This window comes from Ammospiza nelsoni, chromosome 5, assembly GCF_027579445.1.
Source record: "Ammospiza nelsoni isolate bAmmNel1 chromosome 5, bAmmNel1.pri, whole genome shotgun sequence".
NCBI lineage: Eukaryota > Metazoa > Chordata > Aves > Passeriformes > Passerellidae > Ammospiza > Ammospiza nelsoni.
Genome location: NC_080637.1, coordinates 61,970,163 through 61,990,991, shown reverse-complemented (window position 1 = coordinate 61,990,991; position 20,829 = coordinate 61,970,163). Strand labels below are relative to the sequence as shown.

The 20,829-nt window shown below is 42.3% G+C and overlaps 1 protein-coding gene across 6 annotated transcripts in view; it reads right to left on the bottom strand.

The window, feature by feature from the left end:
* Positions 1 to 930: 930 nt before the first annotated feature.
* DGKI (diacylglycerol kinase iota) overlaps positions 931 to 20,829 on the bottom strand; it is a 199,444-nt gene continuing 179,545 nt past the window's right edge. For all 6 annotated transcript variants that reach the window (XM_059472537.1, XM_059472541.1, XM_059472540.1 and 3 more), the window contains 5 exons: positions 15,523 to 15,560; positions 13,845 to 13,965; positions 6,397 to 6,433; positions 4,406 to 4,505; positions 931 to 3,069 (listed from right to left, as the gene is read on the bottom strand). In XM_059472537.1, the coding sequence (XP_059328520.1) occupies positions 2,953 to 3,069; positions 4,406 to 4,505; positions 6,397 to 6,433; positions 13,845 to 13,965; positions 15,523 to 15,560 (413 nt within the window). In that variant the 3' untranslated portion in view covers positions 931 to 2,952. The remainder of the gene's footprint in view (positions 3,070 to 4,405; positions 4,506 to 6,396; positions 6,434 to 13,844; positions 13,966 to 15,522; positions 15,561 to 20,829) is intronic.

Genomic DNA, 20,829 nt, shown 5'->3' with positions numbered 1-20,829 from the left:
GTGTTACTTTTACTGCAGAGCCTGCTGCTTCTGGTAATGCCACCACACCTGAAAAGGGTAAGGAACAGTCCTGGTCCCAAACTGCCCTCAGTGAACCAACTTCTGATATTCCTTGCCACACAGGAGCCATTGTGGAAAACAACAGATGTGCTTCTCTGTTACCTGCAGATACCAAACATCAGCAGTACCTAGTGCATCAAGGGTTCAGGACACATTGGACATCACAGGCACCACATCCAGCCCATTCCTGCCCTACCTCCAGTGCTGGGGGCTGTTTTTGTCACACAGTAGCTGTCTCCTGCTGAGCACACAGCACAGGCAGCTCTCCAGAGACACGACAGGCTCACTCTGATCATACCACTGTACTCCAGCTTTCAGTGAGAAAGGCAAGCCACGCTCTCTCGCGTGCTCTGAGCTCCTCTGGGCAGTCCAAATGGCACAAAATTGCTCAGGAAATCTGCCCATCCTGACCAGCTGCTCCAGAGCCAGCCACAGCTGCAGGCACCTCCTGGGGACCAGGGATGAGCTGACAAGGGGAGGACAACTGAGGACAGAGGGACCAGAAGCAGCTCCCTTATCATTACCCACATCTGGCCTCTGGAGGCTACCTGTGATGAAAGCAAGCCTTTACTGCTCCCCCTGTTTCATGGGACTAAAGGATCAGGGAGCTCTCCCGGGCTCAGTGCCCATACTCAGCTTGGCCTCAGCACAGGACAGAGCCAAGCTCCTGTGCTATTGAAAATTCCTCCTTTTCTCAGACCAGTAGGTAAACCAAAATATTAAAGTGATGATAACATCATTCTTGTTTTCATCAAATATATAGAAATATTACATTAATGTATTTTCTCACAGCTGGGAAATGATGCAAGGCCTACCATGAAACCATAGTGTGAGGATCTTTCCTTGTGGAAATATCACATACACCAAAACTATATTCTGAGTTTTTATTTTAACAGTTGCCAAATTCTGTTCTAATATATACACATACTTATTTTCTCCACAAGCCCCTGGATAATTATCAAGGGAAGTAATTTGGCTTTCATATTTTATTTTTTAAATGAGAAAGGTAAAGACAGAAAATAAGACAAAATACATTTCATGTTGCCATTGATCTATAGATTACAAATATATATAGTTTCCTTCCAGAGGAAGAAATACTAAAGTAATATTTTGCCCATATCAAATGAACTTCTGAAAACAGGAAAAAAAATTAAAATATATTATTCAGCTCCCCCCCTCCCTACCACAACAATCACTCGTGCTTAAAAAAAAATTGCATTCATTTGATTTTCTCCACTTCTACCAAAGAAGAAAAACCTATCTGGATAATGACCTGAGTTATTTTCATGGTTTCCAAATGTATGTAACCCCAATGATCATCATTTGTCAGAGAGGTACCCCTAGCAAGGGATGTGAAAACAAACAGTTGTGGATCTTTCAAATAGAATAACAAAGCAAAATTCAAAAATGTATTGCAAGAGTTATGCCAAAAGTCAGCCGTGAGCATCTTCATGGGCACTGGTCTGACAAAGTAGAAGTGGAAGCTCTGCTATATTATCAACTGAGATATCTGTAGCAATTGGAAACCCAACAATGAAACATTTTATTTATGCCTGTGTATTTGTTTGCTTTCTCTTCTTTTATGGTTATAAGACAGAGAACAAATGAGTACAGAAGACACAGCTGGCCTTTACAGCAGCTAAGCTTTACATTTCAAACCTATTGTGGGTAACAAGGCAAAGAGCTGCTGCTTGTCTTTCTCCAGGGACAGACTCCCCAAAACTTGGCTCCCTTGAAGAATCAGATAGTTTACAGGTTCAGCCAAAGAAGGTTTTCCCATTCCCAATGTGACCAGGCCAGTGCCCATGTGTTTGTTGGCAGCAGCGAGCCCAGGCTGGCTGCTGATGTTCCAGGTCTCCTTCCTCCCCATGGCTGTGCTGCAAAGGGGACTGGGTCTGTCACTGAGTCCATCAGAATTCCATCAGCATTGCACAAATCTCTCCCCAGTGTAAAACCCATCTTTTCAGAAGTAAAGAACTGAAGAACCTATCAACTTGTAGGCAGGCCTGAAACCTGAGAAGAGCTGGGTCAGCCATTACAGGCATAAAAGTGATATGAGAAACCTTCCTGGTGACTTTCTGCTCTGCCATTCAGCATAGAACATCCCATAGAGCTCCTTTCCATACAAATGCCTGTCCTGTGAGGATACCATAACCCAGCATGCCCAGCAATTATGAGCTTGGGTTTTGTCACTGCTGTAAATATGACTGTGCCCAAACCCTGGGAAACAAGGCAATAAGCAACATCCCCTCCAAAAGCAAGAAAACTCTGTGGGGTCTGAGTACTGACAACACAGCTTCTGAGAGGATGGCAGGGGAGGGAATGTAGCTGGTAAAAACACTGGATATTTCTTAAGGGCATCCAGAGCTCCTCAAACATTTTGCTACTGCCTGACCATTTGTGAAGACAACACAGAGATAACAGGTAATATTTAACTGATGAGAAGTGAGGGGAACAGGAGAATAAAAGCAATGCAGGAAACTGTAAGGATGGAGGACAGCCTGTTTGGGTGGCTTAATGTACCAGTTCATTTGGATTTTGTTCCCCCACATCCTCTTTACTCTTTCCTTTTTTTCTTTTTTTTTAATAAATTATACAGATGAACATGGGAGAAGTTCATGCTACTTGCTGGAAGCAATAAAGGTAAATTTTCACAGCCTATGGATTCCACAGACCTTTGAGTGTCCCACCTCATCCATCATGGGCTAACTTATGGAACATAACCGTTCCCAGCAAGACTCAGTAGCCCTTAGAAACTGGTGGCATGTCCTCAGGTATTTTCCTCGAGAGTGAGAGACACGTGGGTTCCATCAGTTTCTTCCTCACACGAGGCCTGAGTGCCTCAGGTGCAGTCTCGAGATTTCCAGGGATCCTCTGGGACATTTTCAGATGTCAGACTGCTGTCTCCAGGTCCTCGTGGGAAACCATTTGATAGTTTTGTCGACTCTCCAGGTAGGAGGCCAGATCTGGATCACCAGCTTGCTGAGCCCTGTCGCGAGGGGTCTTACCCTGTAATGAGAAACATGAAGAGAAATTCTTGTGCTAACACATTGAGAACAACAGATGATTTCTAGACAGAAGACAATTAACGAGTCAGAAGCCTGTCGCAGACATATTTTATGAAAAATCCTTTCATTAGAAGCTTTTCTCCTGAGAAGCTGAGAGGCCTCAGGAACAAAATGTAAACAATGGTTATCTGCTGCTGTGGAATGCAACAGGTGCATTTTTGCTTGCTCTCATGTGTATGTTTTTAATTAATGGCCAATCACAGTCCAGCTGTCTCAGACTCTCTGGTCAGTCAAAAGATTTTATTATCATTCCATTCTTTTTCCTTGCAAGCCTCCTGATGAAATCCTTTCTTCTATTCTTTTAGTATAGTTTTAATATATCATTTTCTTTTAATATAATATATATTATAAAATAATAAATCAGCCTTCTGAAACATGGAGTCAGGATTCTCGTCTCTTCCCTTGTCAGGGTTGCCTGCAAATTCCACAAGAAGCCACTTGTCTGGATTTCATCTGTTTCAGAAAGCTTTTTGCAATGTGCAATTCTGCCATCTGAACAAGAGATGATAGAATCATAGATGACCTCTCTTTGGATTATAGGCTTCCTCATAGAGCCCAAGAAGGCAGAAATTGGTTTTGATTGCCCAGCTGCAGCAAAGGTGCTTCTGACTCTGGAGTGTAGAAAACCAACTCACTCTCAGCTGCTGGCCACAGGGTGCTTGTGCTCAGAAACTCCAAAGAGGCAGCTTCTGGACCATGTTCCTGAGCAATTAGATTGTTGTAATGACAGAATACTCCTTGGATTTCATTTTTCCCATATTTCTTTCTCAGTCAAGCTTACACCAAGAGAGTGCTGTGGTTAGTGTCCCATCAGTGAGCACAGGGGCAAGCCAAGGCAAAAGAAAACAGTTAGCCATCCTCACAAAGCAAGCCAGCCACAATAACCAAGCCCCACAGATGCTGTGCAATCAGAAACCAAGGCTCCTGCCGGTGTTCCTTGCCCACAGGCCTCTCTTTTGACCACACAGGAGGAGGACACTGCTGTGCCATGGGGATGTCTCATTCATACCCACTGCACCGAACAGTTTGAGGCCAGGCTCTCACTGTGGTGACAATGACCCACGTTGGGGACTGGACTGAAGTCTCTTGTGTTTGTTTAAATCAATACAGTTTTCTCTATAAAAATAGCTTGCTTCAAAGGAGCAACACACAAGGCTGGGGCTCCTTGTGTGAGCCTCAGCACACACAAGGAAGCCTCAGCCACGCAAGCAGCAGGGAGGATGCTGCAGGGTCTCACTCAGCACAGGGGCTGGTGGGGGCTGATGGAACTGCCTTACCTTGGAGTCTGTCTTTCTCAGAGAGGCTCCTGCATCCACCAGGAGCTGGCAGACGGCGCGGTGGCGCTGGCAGGCTGCCTTGTGTAGTGCTGTCTCCCCCCTAGACCAAAGCACAGAAAGCAGCCGTGAGACACAGCACAGCAATGCACATTTAGGAAGCATGAGGAGCAGAGCATGGACACAGCTGGATGCTGCATTTCTGTCAGGTTCCCTCTTGCTGGCAGAGGTAGGCTTGTGCACTCTCTCCCTTAGCATCTATATCCTTTGACTCAGAAGGAAAGCCTGCAATGCACAAATAGCAAAGAACTTCTGAGGGATGGGAAAGAAACATTGACAGATTTTATGTATTCAGAGGACTGAATGTCATGTTCCCATCCAACCACCAGCTCTGCTAACTGCTGCAAAGGCAAGATAGCCACCTTCTTATTTCACAGCAGGTGAAACAGCAACAGGGTTTGTTTCTTCCTGCAATTTCTTTCCTCAACCTCATTCTTGGAGCCATCCTAGAAAAATCCTACCCATCAAAGCTATGACTGGTACACTTGATGCCCCAGTTCTGTTACCCTGCTCTCTTGGATATATGAGAGCAAGAACTCTCATGTTCTTCCACCACTGGACTGCTGAGCTACTGGATTAGCAGTATTAGATTAGATTAAATACATGCTTTCCAGAAGAGAAGACTGCGTGGTGGGAGCACATTTGTTGCAAATCTTTTCACTCAGACTACAGCTAAGTCTGTCAGGATTCTAGAACTGACAGAAACTGACTTACTCTTTACTGAGAGTAAAGAAATCTTTCTAGATTTGCCTAGGAAGAGAGGAAAGTATGCTTTGAGTGGGTTGAAAAGGAGTCCTTAATGCCAGTATCCAACAAGTAGGGCCATTACATAACCTGTGAAATAACAAATTACAAGAAATACATGTAGCAGGACAAATCTTGCACCTACCTACGCAGAGTGCATAAAGGAATCTCAGCCCCCATCTATGACAGGGGATGCTGAAATATTAAGAGGCAACCTTGTAATCAATATGCCCTTGCTGCATCAGAGCTAGTATCAGAATAGGATACCATCCTATTTCCCTCTGAGGACCAAAAGACAAATTCATACTGCCAGTTACAGCTTGAGCCTTCCTTTTCCAAGGATTAGAGGTAAAGGAACCTCTGTAAAGGGAAGCCCTCATAACTGTGCTCACTGACACTTGATGTGGTTGTGCTACACCCCTGGATAAAAAGGACCAGTCCATCCAGTCCCTGCCACCTCTGGGCTTCACTCATGCACCTTGTGCAAAAGGTGTTCTCTGTTAGCAGAGGAGGGCACTGTGGGATGAGAAATGGTAGGCTTGATCCCTAGGAAAAAGACTGGGTTTATTTTACATGTATTACACATATATTCCAGGATTATTCATGCTTTCCTCACATACTTTCATGAAACTTTGATTATACAAGGTGTAAAAAAATGGGAATTGGAAAGGAAAGTAATCTTTTGGGGTTGGGTTTTTTTTTAATGAGAAGGGAGCTGATTGATGTTTTAACTGCTTGATGGAAATCTTCAGCTGCACAAGTCCTGGCCACTTAGGAGAGCTAAGACAGAGCACCCTGGATGAATCAAGAAAGGACTGTAAAAAAAGAGTTGTAGAGCAAGAAAAGTAATTTCCTGACTTTTGGAATTTACTCTTCAGGTTTGTCCCTTAGTAGCTGGAGGCCAGCAACATCAAAACACAAGGCAGGGCTTCTATTCCTCTAGAAACTTTAAGGAAGCATGGGAAGCAATAGGGAGAAAATCCTCTGCAAATCCAATGAATGTTTGTTTTAGGCAAGAAAGCCATATATTACATGGTCAATGTGTGGTTTTTACGGGCCTTATTTCTTTGGTTGGTTTTGAAGAGTTGTACCATTTTACCAGCTTTTTCCTTTTTAACAGTTTGCATCGAAAATCAAGAGTCTGCTTGTTTAACACACATGACATGAAGGAAAGAGTAGGCTGTACTTACGTTTCACTGTCTGTCATGTCCAGCAATTCAGATGGACCTGCAAAAGATAGTCAGGTATGTCATAAAACATTTGTCTGCATGACTAAAAAAATATGTCTACTAGGAGAAATTCCCAGTAAAAATATATAAAAGAAGCCAAGTGAAAGTTCAACCTGCACAAATATATCAAACTTCAATGTAATATTTGCTTGTGTAAGCCCTTGCACTAATAAAATTCTGGATGCACAGTCGCTGCTGGAGTGTCAGCAACAGGGAGTAGCAGCCTCTAAATTATACTGAGAATGAATATTCATGGAGTTTATTTTCTCACTCTTCACCTTGCTCAATTAAGTGGTTCACATAAGTACAGTACATTGAAAATGCTGATATACTGGAAACCCTGATATATTGCAAGTTAAAATCCATTGTTGGTATTAGAGGGAAAATGTCATTAGGAAGTTGAAATTAGCCAAATTCCATCCTGAATGACATCCCTGTGCTGCTCCATTTAATAGTGTTATACAAAATGTAGATCAGGGTGGAATATTCCCAGCAGTCTTTATATTGATATGCAAATCCTGTACTCCACTGGTTAGTAATGATCAGGAAAGTAAGATTAAGAAAAACAGAAGAGATTTTTGTTAAGTGGGGAAAAAATAATACATTTAGGTTAATGTCCTTTTGTCCTTGATATTCACTACAGGCAGATATTTATAGAGGCAAATTCCATCGCTGAATTATAGTGATATGGAGAGGCTAGGATCTGGATATCACTTGGAAACAACAACATTTCCTTTGCAGTCTGTCATAGTATTCTGCTCTCCACTGCTCTGGAGTATAGTGTTAGATGGTATAGGGCAGTTAGCAAGGGAAACAGGAAAACTTTACAAGACTTTTCCTTCCTGCGCATGAGTATTTCTCTCCAGCACACTGAGACTTTGAAATTCAAGAGCCCTCAAGAGCTTACAGCAAATCTCACATGATACTGAGGAATTTCACACTACTTGCTTACAAAGGCCTACACACAACCTCTCAACGTTCCTTTTACTCTGAGGGTGTGTCAAAATGGATCAGAGCAGCCTGTCTTTACCTCACTGCTTGAACAATGTACACATGGAGTATCACTGGGGCTCCTGAGCTGCTGGCAGCTCCTTCATTTCATCTTCTGCCATCATGAGACAGGGTGATGCTTAGTACTCAGTGCACAGGGCATTGTGTACCACTGCATACTTGCCATGACAGCTCTCCAAACTCAGTAGCCACTGTCAATTATTTAATGAAGCCTGACTCTACCACCACACATCCTCATCTCCACACTTGGCAGTTGTGTGTTCACTCCTGACTATCAAAAAGAAGAGTCAGTCACTAGCCCTGAGCTCCCAGGACCACAAAGAAGGATAAAGGGGGACAAGCAGAGCCTCTTGTTGAGAGGAAAAAAGATAATGCCTGGGAAACTAAAAAGACAAATAAAGAAATACACATGAAGAAAAGGAGTCCTTTACATTTCCTAGGAGAAAATCTTGTTCTTTCAAAAATAAAGGTAATTCCCCATAGGTTCCAGCAATGCCACATCTCACTGATAGGTAAGCAGGAATGGTTTGCAATGTGTTAGAGAAGACACTGCCATCTATTATTTCTGCTCGTGGCTGGAGCAAGGAAGGTTGTATGGCCAAGGTGGAACAGGGTGACAGGTCTGGCTTTATGGGACATAAAGGTACTTGCCCAGGTAAGCTGAAGAAGCTGCTGAAAGGTAAGTAAAGGTAGTAAAACAGAGAGTATTCAGAAGAATGTGACCAGAGAGGGAGAAGAAAACTGGGGCAGAGTGGGTCTGGAGAGAAGCCAAGGGTAAAGGAAAACTGGTGTGAAGCAGGAAGGAATAGCAGGGCTAGGACAGGGGAGCTCAGTGCTGAGTCTGTGAGTACAGCCCTGAGGAGATGACAAGTACAGCTCCCCTGAGTGCAAAGGGTGCTCTCCTGGATACTGTCCCAAATTCAGCATTTCATGGGAGAGTCCTGACTCCATCTGAGCCGTACTGGGGTTAATAATAAGCTGCACAACATGGTACCAGAATTCTTTAATTTCATTCTCTCTGGCCTGTCCCTGAAGCTGCAATGTCCCAACTCACAGTCTGAGTGGTGCCCTTTACTTCTTTATTTTATTTTCACTTGTGCTTCTCTTAAACCATCTCACGCCCTCCTCCTAATTCCCTTTCCCCTCTTTTTTGGACCTCATTTTTATATCAGTCTCCCTGGCGCTGCCAACCGACCATTCCAAATCCCCCTCTGCCCGGGGACAAAAGCTGCACAGATGTGGGAAGGGCTGGCACTGGGAAAGCTAAGGCACTGTCATCCTGACCCAGCAGGGAGGCGGCTGTTTCACTCTGGGACAAGAGGCACAGAAAGAAAAGGGGACCAAGGCACGGAGAGAAAAGAGGACAAAATAACCCAATAGAAATCCGGAAGGGAAATGCATGAGTGAGATTTCTATCAAGGAAAACAGCAGGGGGGGAAATAAAAACAAAAGATAGAAATGTGTGGAGAGGTGGAGGGAAGAAAAAAAAAGAGAGAGAAAGGGGAAAAAGAGACTGGGGGGCTGAAGAATGGCAGGATGGGGACGGGGGACGGGGTGGGGGGAAGACATTCACTTGAAAAGAGCTGAAAAGCATGACACACCGAGGGGAAGCCCAGCTGAGATCACTCTCTTTCCTCAACATCGCCCATAGACTGTGTAGAATTATTAACTTTTTTCCTTCTCTCCTTTTGCCCTCTTTCTCTCCACTAAGGCCCTTCTCCAGTTTCTCAGAGGGCAAAGCAGCCTGGGCTGGGTATGGGAGAGGGAAGGCAGGGAGACTCAAAAGCAGCTGCTCCTTCACTGAGCTCACTGCAATAAAAAAACCCCCAACACTTTAAGTGACCATATTTCAGAGGCATTTCCAAAATATACAGCTCCACACATTCTTGAAAGGCCTCTGAGTCCACGCTTAGCCCTCTCCAATGGATGTGGTTACAGCTACCCACAGGAGACCCACAGATGTTAACCCCTGCCAGTCCCACGTCCTGTCAGTCCTCCATAGAACCAGGGAAGAAGGGTATTTACTCTAGTAATGTCAGACATCATCAACATTTCTGTTTATCTGTCAAAACCTTCTTTGTTTAATAACCTGATTGAGGTTATTATCTGGGGGACAAAACTGGATATGCATCCTTACTTTCAAAGTAGGAATATTTTTAAAATAACAGTAAACTGGAAATTCAGAACTATTTCTAGTCTTTCCCCAACACCACACACTTTTTTTTTTACTGATGGGAAAATTAACAGTGGTCTTTTCTGCTTCTGTCTTTTAGCTCAGAATTTCCACTGTAATATAGAGGCTAGACAGGTTATGGGAGCATTCCTTCCTACATGTCTGTCAGCCACATTACCCTAAAATCTGGTACACTTGAAATTAAAACAGGGTATGTTGTACCTTGTGCCTTCCAGAAAAACTAAACTGTTTTCTGCTCAGGCCCCTCACCAGTGACCACTACCCTAAAACATACTGCAAATCCAGACATACCAACAAGTGTCATGCAAACTCACTCTCATTCAGTGCTACTTTCTGATGACTATTTAAACTTTGTCCCCAACACCCATCTCTGTCACAGCAAAATCTCCTTTCCCAAAGCCTTCCAAGGAACTTCTGAATCTGGCCAGGATGCAAATCCAGATTCACTATGTCTCTTAGCTCTGGACTTTGCAGTGCTAAGATTAATGAAAGCATCATCTTTTTTTTAATCAGGGGATGCTTTCTAGTGAGGCAAGAACACTGAGGTTTGAGGACACAGAAATGTTAAGGATGGGATGTCCTACATACTGTCTGTTGCAGCAGAAGTTCCCACCACAACCTCCTTAGGCAACTGTAAACATCCTTCCTCTCTTCTGTTTAAAATCAAAATACCATAGATGAACATAGATAAAAATACCATAGATGAACAAGCAATTCTTGCTTGTCTTTTGAATGTCTAGAGAAGACAAAGGCAAATGGAATTATTTGTATAATATTTATAAATTAAAAAATTTTCACAGCTGCCAGATAAAGACTCCAATCCAAGTTTGACACCAAATACAGATGGTTTAGGAGGCCCCTTTGCTAACAGAGGTTCTTAAGCCTTCCTTAATTCTGCTTGTGTTAAACAAGTAGACAGTCAACTCTTCTCTAATGTGCAGGCATTAGGATGCAATGCAGTTGCTGACTGCAGCATTCAAAAGCTGTGGTTGTGATACCTACTGAGTTTGGCCCTCAGTTTCCAGCTAAGCATTTCTTACCTCAGCTACAGACAAGTTTTTAAAGCTGACCCTTCTACTAAAAGTGAAACACTTCTGTTTTAGGTGGGAAATCTTGAGTGAGTGATAGGTCTGCGTCTCTATGTATCTGCCCTTCCTGCACAGGGGATAGACACAAACTGTTTGCTGTGCTGGATCAGCAGCCAGCACAGCTCTTCCTGCAGCAGCAAGCAGCTGTTGTCCTGACACCTACTACACTGGTGCTTCAGCTGCTATTCCAGCCTTGTGCTGGGCCACCGTGAATTATCTGGCAGCACTGCACAGCAGTCCCCCTGTGTGACTCATCCCTGCTATTTCTAATTTAAGAAATTATCCTCCCCTTAACATCTGAAATCATTCTGATCATGAGCACAGAATAACCTTTCATATAAATGTGCCCTGCATGTTTGTGGAATAGGCCATCTCCATAAAGGACAGCTTTAGCCCCACTACACCATTTTCCTTCTTTTATAATTCTAGTTCTATGTGTGCCACTCCTGTACTGCATTGGATTCATCCCACTGTTTTTCAAACTAGAAAAGTAAAGTTCCTGGAGCAGTGGGTTTTGTCTTCTTTTGTTGCAGTTGCTTTTTAGAGATATTCAGAAGATTTTTTTCCCTGTGTGCTTAATAATAGACTTTCTTTGCTGTGTGCTTGAGGATGTTTTACAGAGGAACTCCTATTATCATTCACTATTCCCCATGTATTGGGAAGCAGACAAACTCCAGAGGAAGTCTGACTGGGCAGAGGTAATTGCCAGAACAGAAGTAAGACTCATTTTTATGAAATTTTTATGGGTGGATATTGTCAGAAACAAGAAGCTCCACACAGGGAAACCCTTAGATATTAGTAGCATTGGATCAGGTCATGTACAGTAATTAATGCTGAGAAAATGCCAAATGCCAGAGAATGCAAAGAAAAACAAGGGCATTATGATGATGATGATTCAGCAAGAGAGCTCGTTTGTGGCTGAGAAGTGCCCAGAGTAGAAATGAGTTTCATTAATTGCTTGGTGGGAGAAGAGAGGAGGCCTCTATTAGATTGTGCATTGTCCCATGCACTCCTGATCCCCAGAGAATGTTAAACAAACAATGCATTTGGAGAAGCCCAGAGGACATATGTCTGGAAAGCTGCAAAAGCCTCCTGCCATCCTTGGGGATAAAGAAGGGAGAGAGGAACTGAGCTGACATTTGCTCAACCTTCTGATTTGTCTTTGTCTAACAGTCTGTAATCCCTCACATTTCTCTATTTACTTCCAAAATTCCCATGGATTCCCTGCTTACATTCTTATCAGTTTAAATTATCTCACTTTAAATATTCATCAAAGTAACTGGGCCAGACTGTCACTAAGCTAAACTTTATGTGTCTAATAAAAATCCTAAAGAGGCATTGATGAATTTGCAGAGGTCATGTGTAGTGTGAGAAGAGACCAAGGGCAGTAAGAAAATAAAGCAAAATTATGCCTGTCTACAGAATTCAGTGGCACATGTGTGCACTGTGACTAATGCAACAATCCAGAGCAGTAAATAGAAGGTAGAGTCAGCACTGGTAAGGTTTGCTAGAACTGGTGAGAAAACCAGTCATTATTTGGATACAAGGCCAGCTGCACTGCCCTATCCATGTGTAGGTATCTATACATAAAGGAGTAAAATAACAATTCAGCCCCTCTCAGTCAGATTTTTGGGGCATGGTTCAGTAGTCCACAGACAGATATTTTGTGCTGTTTGATATAGCTATGCAAAAGCCTTGGGATGCACTTGGAATGAGAGAGATGCTTGCTTGGGCTTTGGTTGTCAGTGCAGGTCAGGCCTCCTCTGAGCCTTGTGTGTTCTTGTAGACCCAATCAAATGCCCTGGACATCCAAGGGCCAATGACATCAGACATTTATGTTTATCTAAATAAATAAAGTGCACAGGTAACTGTTCCTGAATCACTTTCTCCAATCACTACCTTGACTAAGATGTCCTTTGAGTTAGTCATGGCAGAAGCCTGCTGCTATTAAGGATGCCCTCCTCACTTCCATCTGCCACCAAAAGTGCCTCTGCCACACCAGAGCAAATGAACTGAGTCACAGATTGCTGCTGACAGTACAGGAACTTGTACCTATAGAGTACCTGACACCTATATGTTAATACCTATCTTAGGGGTCAAGAGTGAAGAGATGCATTGTTGCTTCTTCCCTTCTTAGGCATTGTGCTTTTTTCTTCTCTCTGTACAATTTGTGCAATACCTTGGAGCAACAGCTAACACTTATTCTAATTACCAGAGACAGTCTCTGTGCTCACACTTGCACTGCTGCTGAAATAATGTAGCTGATTTTGACATCCAGAAGCCAAAATAGCCATTGATATTTTGAAGTGGGGTCAGAGAAGAGTTCAGACTAGAAAACTTTTCCTACAGTGAAGGAGGATGATAACTGTGACTTCAGCTCTATGTGCAGAGCAGTGACTATTTTACTGTGCCACTCTCCAGCAGTGAGGGAACAAGGTTACAGTGGTTCAACAGGCAGAAGCTCCTAAATGTGACTGCCTCAGACACAAAAAGAATTGCTGCATAGCCTCTAATCTACTGACAAAGCTAAGAAGAGAGAAAAGGAAAAAAGGGCAATAGCATGATCACAGTCCATAAATACAAAATGGACATCATAAGTTTTTGCTGTTGGGTGGTCTTGAATCTAACAGACATAATACTCTAAGGCTGGAATGGAAACTAGATTAATTTGTCTAGATGTAAGGAAGCAGATTCCTGACCAGTGTGTTACTAAATGCTGAAATAATAACAATGGTTCTATGGGCTCTTTGTCACTGTAAATGTTTTCATAGAGATTAGATGCTTTCTACAACATATGCTCTTATTGAAAAGAAATTCAGAGGATCCCTGTGCCAGAGGTTTTAACTAAAGCTTCACACTGCCTCTTCACAGCTGATGCAAACATGGAAACACCACCCTCCTCAAAAGTGATTCTAATTCTTCTTTTCACACTTTACCTGGAGCCATCACTCTCATTGCTACCCCATTCCCAGCCTCCTGCTCACACAGGCTGCAGGTGGACATTGCACTGAGGGACACCACAGATGAGTGAGGCCACCTGCAGCAGCACTGTGTGGTTTTGCCTGAGTGACACTTGGCTGAGGTACAGCTCTGTGGGTCTGCCCCCTGGGACTCACCATGCTCCAGGATGTATTTCACCATCTCACCATTCCCAGTCTTGGCAGCATGGTGCAATAAGGAGCAGTGATCAGGTCCTTGGATTAACAAATTGGCTCCTTTTTTACAACATTCTATGAACTAGAAGGAAAAAACAAAATAAAAAAAAAAAAAGAGAGAGAGAGAAAAAGCATAGAGAAGGATAAGATGGGAGGAGGAGAAAAACAAATATGTCAGTAAGTTCTTTACTGCTTCTCATTGTAAGTTAGTATAAAATAGAATAGAATAAAATAAAACATTAATTTAAAGCCAGCTTTTAGGCCCTGATATAAAACATCTGAAACCAGAAGTATTGACAATTATATGTGTTAAGGAGAACAGCCTGTATATCCTAAACAATGAGACATTGCTACTCTACTGGTGAGGATTTATTGCTTGCTACAAATGCTTGCAAACCACATCTGGTAATGCTGTTGGGGTATATTAAAATACATGCACTTGATAAAAAGTTCTGGCTTCTTTGCTGAAGACTCACATTTTTCCTCAGCACAGGAGTCAAATATTTTCTGACTAAATCAGGAAACTCCAATTCAAAATTCTACAAGGAGATGAGGTGACTGTCATGGACCTCCCTTGTCACAGTGCCCCTGTTCAGGGCTGGCCAAAGAGGGAGCAATAGATGGGGTAAGAATAAGAGAAAACACCAACCAGGCAGGTCTCAGAAATGCTGCAAAATTTGGGGAAGGGGGGTGGGATTCTGCAGATCACTGCAGAAAAAGGAGAGAATTGCTACAGTGAGGACTCATTTATAATGCAGTACACTGAAGAAGGACAAGGAGTTTCCCCATCAAAGCCAGCTCAGGCAAAACATTTTCAAGAAGTGTAAAGGAGACAATATTTTTATGACTGCTTGAAGGACTGCTCCCTAGCTGCTGCAGCCACAAGAGCTGAGGCAGTGGTATAGAAGGGAGGCAAAATACCTGCAGGCAAAAAGTTGGCCTAACAGCACTGTCATTTTTACAAATGGCTCCAAGCTGGCTTCTCACAGATGAAATTGCAATCATTAATCACAGTCCTCATCCAAATTCAAGAGCATGTTTTCAGATCCTGACTTGGCTACTGAGACAGGCAGCCTGAATGGCTGTCTGGTGTGGGAGTGCAGTCATTGGCACAAAAAATTTTGCATGAGTGTTTTTGCCTCCCAAACTTACTACACCAAGCCACTACATGCTTTGAGACATCCATTAGGTGATAAAACAACCAGATGAGGTTTGCTCTACCTGGTCTGGTGGTTGCCTAGGTAGACTTTGAGCAAGCTAGCACTTGGGGTCTTGGCCACCAGCCTCGCTGGTGGAAAATATGCTTTCCTGTGTAAGGCTGTGTCAGAACTACCCTGCTGTTCAACACTGTCAATATAGCAATTTCCCTGTTAGTGACTGGCACATTGCTCTGTGCAGTGGGCTCTGAATCCTGGGCAAAAAGGCTCTGGCTAACACCAGACCCTATTCACACAAATTTCACACCTCACCTGAATGATGTGTTCCCCTAGTGTTCAGGGTTTCCTGGAAAGGCTGTAAAATGGCACTTGCCAGAAGTTCCCACAGCAGCCTATTTGTGATTTGAGCAGAAGTGTAATAAATGTACAGTATATCTGACAAGAAAAAAAATGTGAGTGCACACTCAGTGCTCTGTACCTACCTTCAGTAGATCACCAGATATGACTGCCTGTAAAAGTGCTGCAAAAGACAAAAAGAAAACTGATGTCAGGCAGAAAGCATTATGCATACAGCTCCACAGCTGAGGACACAGCTCACAACACCTGCAAGTTAAGGCTGGCATCCCTCAGTCCATTTGCATTCTCATGTACTACCAAAACCAGTGCAAACCCTGTGCTGACACTTATTGGAAAGGAAAAAGACAACCCATGGTGATGAAAGCCATATGGACATCAAGCCATCATTTCCAATGCTCTTCTGGAACTGCAGGCTTCTGTCTGAATTTTTCATTTGAGACTCTTCTGAGACCTTTCAACAGTGTCCACAAGGGGCACAAGGTCAAGTTTCCAGCACCTAAACCATCACTGAAAATATCAGTGTTATCTGCACAGAGAACCTGAAACTATCTACAGACCTGTCAGACTTTGTCACACTGATGATGGAGTCAATCCCCAGTACACTGAGAATCCCAAATTGTAGATGACTGAGGGACAGAGCGAAATTTCCTAACAATTACTTGTATTACATATACATTATGAGATGCCAGAGGGGAACAAGTCCCCTGGGTTTGGCAGGCAGTGTCAAAGACAGAGCAAGAGCCAGTCCTCATCTCAGCAGCCTTTGTATTTTAAACAGACATGGAAGCAAAAAGAGACAAAGTGGACAAGGGCTCACAACAAGGCAGGACAGAGCTGCAAACAGCTGGGAGCTTCTCACTACCCACTAGTGTCTGTCCTGAGCCTGTTAAAAACAGAAGGGAGGCAAAAGCCTGGGACCCCCTACTGCCCAGAGAAGCTGTTACAAACCTATGACTATGTGTGTCCTTTTCTCCTCCTTCTCCCTATCATGATATATATTGTGAAAAACAATGATGAATAGTCTGAGAAAGCACTTATGTGGTTTGCATCTTCCAAAACACTAAACATCTGCCTCAACTCACACTTTTTCAACAGTATCTAAACCCATTTCTACCTTTGTGTCTAGGCAGTGCACTCAAATTAAGCATTTCCCCAAGTGCCATCCTTGATAAAGGTGCCAAAAACTCATACAGGAGTAAGCAGGAACGAGTGTGGAAAGAGAAGCACAGTATAGCCCTGCCTCTGAAAAAATAATACACAGGAAACTGTAGAGTGGGAATTCCATGATGAGCTTGCTACACCTTCAGAAATGACAAGGCATCCAAGCCAAACACTGCAGAAGAGGAAGGATGTTCAAAGGCAACTCAACAAATGTCCTTTTCTTTGAAAACACCTGGGGCTATTATGTAGCTTTCTGGTCTCAGTAATGCCTCATGCCCCAGCCACACAGCACTGGGAAAGCAAAACCCCAGTCCAGCTAAGCCTGTCTGGAGGAAGCAGTAGCAGCAATTCTTGCAGCTTTAGATTTAGGGCAGTTTTTCAGTGACCATGAGTTAAACCAAATCCTAAAAGAACCCTCAGCATCTATGAGAGCGAGTACACACAGATTTTAGGAATGGAAGAAAGCAAACACCAGCAGGTAAGAGCTAAAAATTCTTCACTTTTTATTTTCAGTGGTTGACATACTTCTTTTTTCCCAATAGTTCTAACAATTGCTCAGCCCAAATTAATAGCAAAGCAGAATTTAACTCATGTCATTTGCTTTATCTATTTCCCTCTGGTTTTTTGGTCAATCTGGTCTTACTAACACCTTTATTCTTTAGGCTTTGGCAGTCTGAACTTGCAGTAGCCTAAAGAATAAATATTTTGCACAACTCATATGTGAAAATCAAATGAACTGGTGACATGAGTTTTTCATTGCCTTCAACATCCAATTTTTTAAGACCTAGCTTCCCTAAGTCACTTTCCTGAGAGACAGTGATACATTTTCTTATGCAAGCCACGCTGAAGATTACAGTTCAAAAAAACCAGAGAGAGATTCTATGAAAAGCCTGACAAGATGTGAAAAATCTTCTACACCAAAAATCCATAATCAGAAGTGGTCTGGTGATAAGGCTATTAGGACAAAGCAGCTCTAAAACAAATTCAACATAATTAGACCAATCTTTTCATCTCTTTCCTAAGCCTCAAATCCAGCAAAGCATTTAGGCAAGTGCTTAGCTTTGAGCTAATTACATTCTTTTCACGCCAAGTCTACCTGCACTCTTAAAATTAAGTGCTTTGCTACAGTAGAACCTACTGGATAAATGAACGCATTACAGATCAACAAAACCAGCTGGAATAACAAGAGATTACACACCAGTGAAATAATTCAGAGATGTATGCCCCAGCAGAGGAAGATTTAGAAGCTATTGAGCCAGAAATGGAGAAAGGTTCTTTAGAATCAGGAGTGTGTTTACATAAATATATGAATATTGCTTAGCACACTAACCCCATAAACCCAAATGGGGCTGCTGGGCATACTGAGGAGGAGGGTGAAGGTGGCAAAAATCACCTGGTTGTTAAAGAGGTGGTGAAGCAAGCAAGCAGATGGCATTGACAAGAGAGAGCAGACTGAGAAGTTGGAGAAAAATGCTGTTAACATGCAAAGCCAGGTTAGCTTAAAATTAGAAGCATTAAAATGAGAATTGTTTTATTTCTTCTAAACAACACTCCACCACTGCTATAATACATAAAATTGACTATGTCACTGTTTTATCATATATTATATACTTTCAGGTCTTAAAGATGTGTCAAAAATCACTTGATTTAATTAATATTAAAATCAAGTCATTGTTTACTCAGTTTCTCCCAAGAAAAGCATTTCTCATTACTAATAAAAGTGTTTTATTGCCTTTTGTATTTATTTAGCAAGTACCTTTATTGCTGATGTGACAGCTTGGCAAAACTGGCAAGTGGGGTGCTCTATTCTAGTATTGAGGAAGCACTCGGTCCCCAGGCTGCCTCCTCAGTAAAGCTCTAACTACCCAACTTGGAAAATAATCTTCATTAAAAAAACCCCTAAAAACACAAAAAAAAAAAAAAAAAAAAAAGAAAAAAAAAAGAAAAAAAAAGCCCCAAACAAACAAAAACAAAAACCACCCCAAAAAAATCACAAAACCCAAAAACAAAAACCCACCGTTCCCAGGCCTACCAGTAAACACAAAAAAATGACAAACAAAAAAAATGACAAACAAAACAAACACCAGAAAACCACCCACACCAAAACAAACCCCCTCACACACATGCCCCTCTCCACCTCTCATAAATTATTATTGAGCAGATACAGGTGCATAATGCACCAACAGAAAAAAAAAGCCATGTTGAAAAGGCTGCTAATTGAATTGTGGTAATGCTGCAAGCTAATAGAGATTGAGACACAGGATAAACAAGTACTAGCACACTTTCATGCTAAAAACAATACTTTTCCTAGGGCATATATCACTCATCTAATTTCTGTGTTAGTGTCCACTGCTTCCATTGGAAACAGCTATTTTTATTCCATATTCTAAAAATCTATGTTAATGTCACTGAGTTACAACAAATATTTTTTGTTTCCCTGACAAAATTAACTTCTGAAATAACAAATGCTCTCTCTGGCTCTGCATGTGAAGCCAGCACCATTAAAAGAGTGCTGCAAAGTCAGTCATTACACTGACTAAAAAAAGTCAGTCTCTGGGCATCAGAGAAAGGAGGAGGGAACTATTCATACTCCATTACTTCAGAGGCTGAAGATGCCTGAGCGGTCTCACAGGGTTGCTTGGATGGTCAGAAGACAAAATAACTCTCCATAAAAAATAACCTATTTTGCCCTGCAACAGTTCATGTTGTGCTCCACAGACTAAAGAAGCTCTAGAGAAAATTACCTCCAACCTGCAGCATCTAAATTAAGAATCAAACTAAGGCAGAGGGCATCTTTCAGAATGACATGACTCCAGAGGACATGTCTGATCACCTCCAGGAATGACAACCAAACAGGAGCAAAATGAGAAGTCTTCTTTTAGGGTTTTCTGAGGTGTGATACTCCTAGCACCAGGCAATACTCATGGTCTTGGACATTTCAGTTCCTCATACACCATCAGGTGCAGAATGAGAATGGCTCATCAATGTCGGGCAAAGACCACGACTGCAGCACATCAGAAGAATGCAGCAGGAGAGTGGCATTGCTCACTTCAAAAGCCATGAAAATTCTCAGAAGCATCACATGCATGGAAAAACCTCAAACAGCTACCCCTTCCTGTGTGCCCTGCAGAAAAATTTCCTCCTAATACCAAAGCTGCTGATCAGTTTAACACCAAGGACAGATACAGGGTTACTAGGCACACCAGAAACTTTGTGGTCAAACACTTTCAGAAGGAACATGAAGACAAAAGTTCTTACAAAACCTTGTAAGTAATATCTCAAGATCACAAGGTTCTTGGCTTAAAGTAGGTTGACATGGAAGATATTAAGTTGAATAATCATTAGTGAGACAGTAAAAGGAGATGGTCTGCACTGAAAAGAATCTCAAAGAACAGGGTGGTTCTACAGCCTGCCACTGTCAGTAGTACAGGGTAATATGTCTTTTCACTTGAGTAAAAGTTATTCATAAACCAGAAATATCCTCCAGATTTTATTAGTCAGACTGCACAGCTGATCCGACTCTTTCAATGCCATATTTGAAACCACTACTTCTGTACCAACTAAGCCACAAGGAATGCTGATAAAAATGTACAGCAACTTGGAAGTTTTCAACACTTAGAAGCAATTCTCTAGTGAAGATCTAAAAATTTTGAAAGAAGGGAACAGAATTATTTAAAACTATGTTATAAAATATAAGTACCACACCAAGGAATTGTCATATTCATAATTTAAATGCAGGCAATTATAGACCTATGAATGAAATGCAGTGTGACAGCAAAATATTATTTGCAATAATGCATCTTACCATGAGTTAAAAAATACTGGGGTACCAATGCATCTAATCAGAGCATGACAGTATTTAAGCACATGGGAAATGATGGCAGAATTCAGCTGCAAAAACTCCAGACCTGGTTGGAGGAGGGTGCTCTGACCAAAGTGGTTTGATGAGTGGCATTCCTGCCTATGGCAGAGGAGTTGGAACTAGGTGTTCTTTAAGGTTTCTTCCAATCCAAACCATTCTGTGATTCTCTGATCTCAAGTAGAATCAGGGCTCATGAAACCTTTAGCTCTTTCAAAAGACACAGTAAGAGAGTTGATAATCTGAAGTGATCAGCTCCTTGCAGAAACCTCATTTAACAGACAATGCCTGCACCTGTCCAGCCCTTTCTAAGACACATCTAATACACTCATTCAGCATTTGGAATTGATATGCCATCAGCATTTCAGTGCTGAATGCTTCTTACTGGTTGGAGGCAGCTAATAAAAAATAC